At 41.2% G+C, this 10113-nt stretch overlaps 1 protein-coding gene across 1 annotated transcript in view; it reads right to left on the bottom strand.

Moving 5' to 3' along the window:
- Positions 1-379: 379 nt before the first annotated feature.
- The window catches only part of LOC129698251 (beta-1,4-galactosyltransferase 3-like), a 54440-nt gene continuing 44706 nt past the window's right edge, over positions 380-10113 (bottom strand). The window contains exon 6 of the mRNA XM_055637270.1: positions 380-1041. Coding sequence (XP_055493245.1) covers positions 996-1041 — 46 coding nt within the window. The 3' untranslated portion in view covers positions 380-995. The remainder of the gene's footprint in view (positions 1042-10113) is intronic.

Here is a 10113-nt window from a genome sequence, read left to right as displayed (position 1 = left end):
GGCATCATCTCTGGAGAGAAGGAATGGGTGACGTTTCGGTTTGAGACCCTTCATACTATGGAGCAAATACTGTATGGTTGCCGGTTGAAAGAGTGCAGGCCTAGTCAAAGGATATTTTTAAGGCAGAGATAGATAGATTCTTGATTAGTACAGGTGTCAGGGGATTATTGATTAGTATGGGTGTCAGGCCGAATGGCCTAAGTCTACTATCACGTATGAATTTATTAACTTACTCGCAGCTGAATTTGTTTTTGCATTGACCAACTTTTCCCTTAATTCCACTCACTTCTACCAAGTCAAAGTCATAGTTATGAGCACGTAGATCTGAACAATACATGCACAGAACCGACTTTCTGTCCGAACTGAACCAGTTCCTTTGTTCCCTTTTTCAGTACATTGCAATAATTGTGTGTCCTGTTCCCACACTGAACTCAGGTGTGTCTTCACTTCTACTGCTGATTTCCGACAGGCTTTCATTTGAAATCTTGGTGAAATAGTCTTCTGAGCAATATTCATTACAAACCTACAAACCACTAATCTACTCGTGTATACATCTTTCCGTTTTGCCTCTTGTAAGGATTCCTTCTTGTATGGCCAGTTTCCGTGGTTCCATTGTATTCTTATCGTGACACTTCCACACTAGTACTTGTTGGTGGTTTCTGGACTGACCTGATGCAGTATCCAAGATATTGACCATCCCTTTGCCTCCACAGATACTGCCTGACCTGTTAAATTCCTCCAGCAGCTTGCTTTTTACTCCAGATCCTAACATCAACAGTCTCTTGTGTCTCCACACTGCATAGTTGCTTCATTTTCTTGCACTCTGTCGCTGAAATTAATTCCACCGATCAGACATAAATGAAGTAGAACAGGTCAGCCGCACTCTGACTGAATAGGAGAAGAGACCTCACGAGGTAAATGGTCTCCTCCTGATGCTGTGATCATTTCATTGGATAATTTTACCTTGAGCAAATCTTTACCATCATTCGGTCCTTCTAGGTTTGCAATGAAGTCGGAGCAAGACATCCTTTTGCCAATATTCTGCAATCAGTAAAGAAAAAAAGGTTCATGTACAAAGCACCACACCACATCTACTGAGCTTTATAGAAGACTATCTTGTTTTGAAAATGGTGTCAAATGGAGACTTTGAAAATGGTGCCTAAACCTGGCGACTCTTGTAGATGGTCTCAGTGGGCTATTTCTATACATTTAATGAAAACATTTAAATAAAAACATACCGTAAAATTAAAACAATTCTTCATCTCCTAAACCTAATTTACTAGCCATGCTATCTTGTACGTCAATCTACCAAACACGTCCTTGTAGAAAAACCTTTAAGACTTGAAAGTTCAACAGGATTTTCTGATTCACTGCTATTGGTGATGGTACTGGGTGTACACTTTAAGCTCTTCTCAAGGTCACTCCTTTCCCCATTCTATGTCATTCTCATTTTATCATGTTTATGTCATGAACTTGCTTTCCTCATTTGAATCACCTTCTCCACTTTGGTGATTTTTTTGTTAAAAAGATTTTTGGGGACATGAATGCTGCTGGTAAGGCTAACGGTGCAGTCTTTCCTTATTGACTTTGAAAACGCGCAGGTGAACTGCAACCTTAAATTGGTGCAGTCCTCGTAAATGTAATCCTTCAAGGTGTTTCAGATTTTGACACTATGGCAACGAAGATGTAATTCCGGTCCTAATCTTACCCCGTTAGAATGGTTCGGTAAAACACTGAATACAAGCACTGGACCAACTAACTTTATTTTCCAAACACAGTCACACTACCTATATGATACCTAATCCAACACCGCGGATCCGATCCTTGTCTCTGCTCTTCAGCCCTTCAGCCTTGTGCGAATAGAACACCTCCAGAAGGTCAGCACGGTCCCAAGTGCTACCCCAGAAGATCGGCCCACTCTCATGTGCTCCCCCCTCTTTTATACCCTCACAGGCCCTTGGTGCGGAATACATGGGGGGGGGGGGCAACCCCTACAGGCCAATCATCAATAAAGATTATAAAATACATTAATTGATAGCTCCCTAACCCAATCACAAAATATCACATAACATTGTTTCTACAGAAAGCACTTAATGGGAAATAGTGCCATTAAGCAAAGAAACATTTTACCAGGTAATGTAAACATTTTGGGCAAGGCCCCTCTACTTGAACAATCACGAATAATGGCGCGAAGACCATGCAACATAGTTATCAACGTTATTATAACCCCACCATCTCCCAACCAACCCTGAGCATATATTTGCAGCAGGTTGTAATTGGGGCCCATCCATAAAACCCAGAATCTACAATCAGTTGAAATATCTTATTTTGTTACCAATACATCTGAGAATTAACTGTTTCTGATTCTCTGGACTTGATGCCATACAAGTGTTCCCTAAATTCATCCTTTAATCGTGTAACTTTAGAGGAAATGTATACCTTAGTTATTCTCTGTGCTAGAACATTGGTGACCAAGCATCATTCTTTTAAAATCACCAACAATCAATATATATATCCAAGGTGTGGGCACAAGTACGGAGTGTGGTTTAGGATTTGCGTCATTTTTCCAACACAATTGTTCCACAAGGGGCAAGTTAAATAAACTCCATGAAATCCTATAGACAAAATTTGCTGTGGACCAATTGCTCTCCATTCCTCAGTCTATTCCATTTAACGAAAAAAGGAACAGGGAACAATACAGCATGGTGGTGCAGTGGTAGAGTTGATGTCTTACAGCGCAAAGGACCCAAGTTCGATATTGACTATGGGTGCTGTCTGTACGGAGTTTGTACGTTCTCCCCATGAATGCATGGGGTTTCTCCGAGATCCTTGGTTTTCTCCCACACTCCAAAGACGTACAGGTTTGTAGGTTAATTGGCTTGGCATAAATATAAATTGCTCCTAGTGTGCGGAGGATAGTGTTAGTGTGCGGGGATCGTTGGTCGGTGTGGACTCGGTGGGCCAAAGGGCAGGTTTCCGCCCTGTATCTCTAAACTAAACACAACTCAAAAAAGGAACAATGTACAGAAGATTAAGAAGCAAATACATCAATTTCTTTGTGAGGTACCATTTTATTATGATTTCTTAAATTTGTTTCAAAAATGCACATCAAAATCAATCACATCCATCAACTATACAAATGTTCAACTGAATCCAGTCAGTGAATGTTTCTCAAGGCAAAAATATATAATTTAATTATTGTACAGACATTACTCTTATTTACAGAGACAACAATTATATTTACTCCAGTAGTAATCAGACTATTAGCAGCAATACCTTCCAAAATGTAGGTGTTTTACATAATAATCACTTAATCGCATATGCAGAAAATTTGCTTCTTTAGACTAGATAAATCCTAAAATAGGACTTAAGGAGAAAACACCAGAGCTCCAGTTAAAATATCAATGGTCTAAAACAGTGCTGGGAAATGGCACAACCTTTACGAGTTGGTAGTTGCTCTTGTAGTTTAAAACAAGAATATTTTTGTTCAATCTGCAACAAAAACAATTGATCAACAGTATTGATATTGGTATATCACAGATTATGAACAGAATTTAAACAGAAAAGGGAACAGTATAAAACATGCTTTGGAAACGTTTGAAATTAAGTTGCATTGTACCATATGTTCATCAAAAATGTGGAAGGTATTTATTTTGTTAATTTCATTACCATCCTATCTCAGATCATTTTAATGAAATAACCAAAGATAATTCATCTTTATGGGCTGACATCCTCTTTCTCTCCTGGTAAAATGCATGGGTGTGAGATCACATGTGATCACAAATTGTTTTCTCCTAAGTGGTGTAATTTATTTTCTCAGGCCAGCGGCTATGGTCATGAGAGTGCAGAGAGGATGGCGGAAGCGAGGGGTTGCGAACATGGAGTGAATATTATTACACCTTAATTTCATGATACTAATAGGCACAGTCCACCAGCTCATCACTGGCTTCCCTTGTGTGCTGAGTTCATGATGAACAAGGCCCCTCGGGAAATCAATGAACTCAGTTATACAGCAACCAGCATTATCTTGGCTAGTATTACATTTCAACAACGGATGTTCATTTCATTTCTACATAGTTCATGCCCAAATCTACCTAAGTTATCACAGACCTCAAAATAAACTGAATTTGGCACAAAGATAAAAACCACCATCAGATTGTTTGCACAGGTATAAACATGCCCGGTGACAGGATGTAAACGTGCACTGTGACGGGTAGGAATCCCAAATCATTCCCGGAAAACAATGAAGAGGAGACACTGGACTGAACCACTTGAAGGTAAATCACAGTGTTAACTCCCGCGACTGAGCCTCCTTCGTTTCCCGGCAGATTCTCCTGGAGTAGAATTGAATCCCTTAGATTGCAGCTTCATTTTGTTCAATTGTGATGTTTGTTGCCTGAAATGTAATTGATTGCATTGTTAGCCACAGTAATAGTGCATACAATGTTTCCTGCAGCGGAACTAACAGGGAATTAACAAACTGACTTTCCACAAAAAGAAGCAGATTGCAACAACTTGGAAGTTTGTAAACACCTCATTGATACTACAGTGTGCATTATTCAAAAGGCACTGCACATTGTTTAGTTCCATTTCCATCTCCTCACAAAGTGAAGTATATTTCAAGACCATGACAATATTCATGCATGGATGTATTAGTGCCAGGTAGCATTTGTGCCAACCAACGTCCAGGCAATATCATTAGCTTTAGTATTTACCAGCATAGTTCACTGAGACCCTGCATCACTTCTTGACAATTATTTATCATCCTTTTCACTAACTATAAGGCAGGACTCAGAAATATGATGAATATTCTGCATTTGCCTGGTAGTTCCAACGCCCAAACCTGGAGACCATCCAGTACAAAGCATTGTGGTTAATTGGCAGCCTATTGCTTCAATTTCCCCTTCCTCCCACACCCACCACCATGTGTTCCATTCTACAGCCTGTGATGAAGATAATTATTAAATATTTCATTCTTAATATCCATGTTTTGAACAGAAGACATCCTTCATTGACTGGTGTCAGCTGTGGTTCTAAAATCGGTCTCAACATTGTGGACAGCGACGGTGGCTTTCCAGTATCCCAACCTCAGCTTCTGGGAACATTAATAATGAACTTTGGGTGAGAGGACCTGGGGCTCTGCTCTGATGCCAATTTGAGTAAAATAAATCACGGCATCTATTTATTCACAGGGGAAATCTGAGTTCCGTCAAACATAAAACACTGACCTTTCTTTATGAGTGTCTCCAACCACTTGGCTTCAGGATCCACACACACCTTCATCTCACGTGACACTGTAAGGAGAAGATGACATTCACAGACATTCCAATCATTTTAAATTACAGAATTTACAATCTGGGAAGGAGTAAGGTTGAGTTGATGCTCGGACTCATTTACTCACATTATCTCTGCTTTCTCTCAGTGAGATCCTTTGGGAATAAATGTTAGGCTCCGGGTGGACTTTGGAGCAATAACTTTAGCGCTGGTCCCAGTGCAGTGGCACCGTCCATGTGCTCCTAGGATTGGAATACCAGAGGAAAGATTGAATCGTGGAATCGATGGGAGCAAAGCCTGCAAAACGTTCTGGTATTTTCTGCATCTCTCTTGTATAATTAATGTACGACCCAGAGAGAGAGATTGGATGTCTGCACTGTTGCACAAACTCCTTCACTGAAGTTGCGAGTTTCACTTAGAAGCTCAAACACAAAGACAAAAGAGCAGCTACAATCCATGAAAATGTTGTAACTAGTTTGCTGGTGCATTTCTTTCTACATTTGCAGTCAGGCTGCTGGGTCAGTTTTACATTAATACGGATAGTTTTGATTTCAATTAAAAGAGTTTAAAGGTTTCTCACACACAACAATGTTGCATTGTAAAAAGCATACAACACCTTTGGAAGTTTAATTGCATTGCACATTAATCATATACTCATACTACAGTACAATAAAGACTACAGTAAATAAGGAATAAATCTCAACATACTCTGTGCAGTGACAGCACACAGAAGGAGGACGAGGATGGTCACACTGGCTGTTCTGTCCATCTTCCAATTTGTGCCGCTTCAGAGATATCTGTTGTAAAAGGATCTTCTACCCAAAGCAGCAACTCTCTGCTGAATGAAGTTCTGCTGCAGAGGACCAGTCAGCTCCTATTTATGGGGATTCACTTCTCTCATTTGCATGCTCTTCTGCCGTGGAAGCTGTCAAACTCTGACGTCCCATGGGCGTGAATTTCCCTCCGTGCTGGTCACACAGTAGAGCGTAAACCTGTGATTTCCAGTCAAGGTTTGTTTTACAATAATCGCAAGTATAGTTTGTTTCCCCATAGTACTTTAATATATATTTGCACTACTTTGGATTGCACAACAAATTTGGTTCAATGATGGATCAGCTATTTCCTGTCTTGCACTAATGGTTATATTTATTGTTAGATTTATCATTATTGTTTGTATATTGTTGACTTTGTGAGCTATGTGTGAACAAATAAAATGTAATTGCTGCCTGAACTGGTGAGTTCCCCCAGCAGTTTGGTCTTTGCCATCTGCAAGTGTCTTGTGTCTCCAAATTATCTCCAACACAGTCATGCCTTCAGAGATCTTTCCTGTCAGTACTTTCAATTTCCCTTGGGCAGCTATTTTCAGCGTATTGATTTGTATATGCATATATTCAACATGTAAAAATATCAGAAAAAAATTTCAAAACAATTCAGAAGCAGACAGCATAATACCATTCATTGCTGGGGTGTGGGGGTGGCTGATCTGACTGACATCAATCGCCTCTCCCGGGAACCCAGTGCAGGTGCTGATGTGCTGCCTTCCTGAACCGCTTGCAGTCTCTGTGGTTCTTCAGCATGGTAGTTTGAGAGAGAGTAACATGTCCTGGCCATGTTGGCGATCAATCATCCACCCGCAGGAGTGAAGTAACAGCCGTTTCTAAGATTCTCGCGAACTTATTTTTATACATTTGAATAATTCTTACATTTTAAATGGTCTGTTAATTTTTAATATTTTGAATAGTTGTGAATATTTCTGAATATTCTGAATTTTCAGAAGAATTCATAGCTCGTGAATCTTTTGACAGATGGCTAAGCTTGCATGTGACTTTGCTGACTGCTTTATTTTCAGTTGTTTCAGGGGTGGGTGTCTGAACCCATCCTTCATTATGTTGTCCATCACTATTTTGGACTTGGCCAACAGGTCAACATTGGCCGATCTATAATGGTGAATTCATATTTACCTCGTGGGTCACAGATAGCTTGGCTGGGCAACAAACCTGACTTGTGACTCCCTCCACCACATTCTGCTGGTTGGTATATTACAATTGACAATAGACAATTGGTGCAGGAGTTGGCCATTCGGCCCTTCAAGCCAACACCACCATTTAATATGACCATGGCTGATCATCCACAATCAGTACCCCGTTCCTGCCTTCTCTCCATATACCCTGACTCCGCTATCTTTAAGAGCTCTATCTAAGTCTCTCATGAAAGCATCCAGAGAATTGGCCTCCACTGCCTCCTGAGACAAAGAATTCCACAGATTCACAACCCTCTGTGTGAAAAAGTTTTTCTTCATCGTTCTAAATGGCTTACCCCTTATTCTTAAACTGTGGCCCAAGGTTCTGGACTCCCCCAACATCAGAAACATGTTTCCTGCCTCTAGCGTGTCCAAACCCTTAATAATCTTGTATGTTTCAATAAAATCCCCTCTCATCCATCTAAATTCCAGAATATACAAGCCCACCCTGCAGCCATTGATAAGACGTGCATGCTCATCATTCCAATTCCTCCATGTGAAAATTACTTTATCCACTTTGGATGAATCTAAAGGAGCGAGTGTAACTGAAAGACATGCTATGAAATATTTGAAATCATGTTACGAGGAACAAAGTCTATGTTGGAAACAATTTTTTCAGGCCAAATTAGTATTTCTGTGGTTCTCCAAATATGTTGCCTGACTTGCTGAGTTACCCCAGCACATTGTGTCCTTAAAATGTCTATGTTAAAGTTCCCTTCATTCTAATTACTTTCAATTATTTCCAACATTTATTGCTTCACAAATAATGTCACTCACTTAACCTCAAACAAATGTTCATGCCATGTTTTGTTGTTGTCATCATTCGATGTCATTTAAACATCTATCAGTTGGTTTCTGCAAATTAAAACGCTCTTTTTTGTAAGACACAGTTGCAGTTTATAGAACTCAGTCTGTCATTGGGAGAGCTCTCTCGGATTCAATCAATGGTGTGGCTCGGGTTGGCCGTGTGTAGAAAGGAACTGCAGATGCTGGTTTACACCAAAGATAGACATCAAATGCTGGAGTAACTGAGCAGGCAGCAGGAGGATCATTGGCTGCCCTCTCCCCTCCCTGATGGACATCTACACCTCCCGCTGCCTTAGCAGGGCAAAGAAGATCATCAAAGACAGCTCCCATCCTGCGTTTGGACTGTTCGACCTGCTGCCCTCTGGAAGGCGCTATAGGTGCATCAAATCCAGGACAAACAGACTCAGGAATAGTTGCTTTCCGAGAATTATATCTACTATAAATTCAAATTCACACATGCACTGACTACACCGCCCAACACGGACTTCCATCTGTATATATGTATATATGTATGTAGCGCCGCAGAATTTGTGCACCTATTCCCCCCCCCCCCCCCATCCCCCTTCTGTTTTTTTTTTTTTCTGTTTCTTTGTTTTTTGTGCTAAATTGTATGTATGCACTGAGTACGAGCAGCTTTCAGTTTCACTGTACATGTATAGTGACAATAAATGGCATATCTATCTATCTATCTTTGGAGAAAGGGAGTAAACTGGAGGTGAGAAAAGGCTGAAATAAATTAGGGCCAGCAACAGATGAGTTCATGAAGGGTGAGGCCCATAATGGCCCATTGTTGGCTGAGGAAGTTGTGATAACAGGAGGGTGCAACCAGTGGAACTGGTAGAATGACTTGGATGAGGGGGAGGGGAGGGGAGGGGAGGGGAGGGGGGGGGGGAGAGAAGGGAGGGGATGGAATGCATGAGTTCCTTGATATTAGAAAAATCAACATTCAACTTTGTAACCTGCCCAAGCGGAATATGAGGTGCTGTTCCTCTAATTTATGTGTGGCCTCATTCTAACAGTGTATGAGGCCCAGTACAGAAGAGTTAGTATGGGAATGTGATGGGGAGATAAAATGTTGGGAAAACGAGAGATTGCGTAACCATCTCAGGCCACCTGAGCGTAGGTGTTCAGTGAAATAGAAACATAGAAAATAGGTGCATGAGTAGGCCATTCGGCCCTTCAAGCCTGCACCGCCATTCAATATGACCATGGCTGATCATCCAACTCAGTATCCTGTACCTGCCTTCTCTCCATACCCCCTGATCCCTTTGGCCACAAGGGCCACATCTAACTCCCTCTTAAATATAGCCAATGAACTGGCCTCAACTACATTCTGTGGCAGAGAATTCCAGAGATTCTGTTTGAAAAAATGTTTTTCTCATCTCGGTTCTAAAAGATTTCCCCCTTATCTTTAAACTGTGACCCCTTGTTCTGGACTTCCCCAACATCAGGAACAATCTTCCTGCATCTAGCCTGTCCAACCCCTTAAGAATTTTGTAAGTTTCTATAAGATCCCCCCTCAATCTTCTAAATTCTAGCAAGTACAAGCCGAGTCTATCCAGTCTTTCTTCATATGAAAGTCCTGACATCCCAGGAATCAGTCTGGTGAACCTCCCTCTATGCCATTCAATTCCCTCGTCCAAATCATTAATATATATTGTAAATAGCTGGGGTCCCAGCACTGAGCCTTGCGGTACCCCACTAGTCACTGCCTGCCATTGTGAAAAGGACCCGTTTACTCCTACTCTTTGCTTCCTGTCTGCCAGCCAGTTCTCTATCCACATCAATACTGACCCCCCAATACCGTGTGCTTTAAGTTTGTATACTAATCTCTTATGTGAGACCTTGTCGAAAGCCTTCTGGAAGTCCAGATACACCACATCCACTGGTTCTCCCTTATCCACTCTACTAGTTATATCCTCAAAGTGCTGAAGTAATGTGGCGGGTCAGGCAGCATCTCTGGAGAAGACACACAAATAAATGCAGATGTTCCAGAGTTGTCTGTCCTGCTG

This window comes from Leucoraja erinacea, chromosome 6 (genome assembly GCF_028641065.1).
Source record: "Leucoraja erinacea ecotype New England chromosome 6, Leri_hhj_1, whole genome shotgun sequence".
Lineage (NCBI taxonomy): Eukaryota > Metazoa > Chordata > Chondrichthyes > Rajiformes > Rajidae > Leucoraja > Leucoraja erinaceus.
The sequence above is the reverse complement of the archived record's forward strand: the minus strand, read 5'-3'. Positions and strand labels throughout refer to the sequence as shown.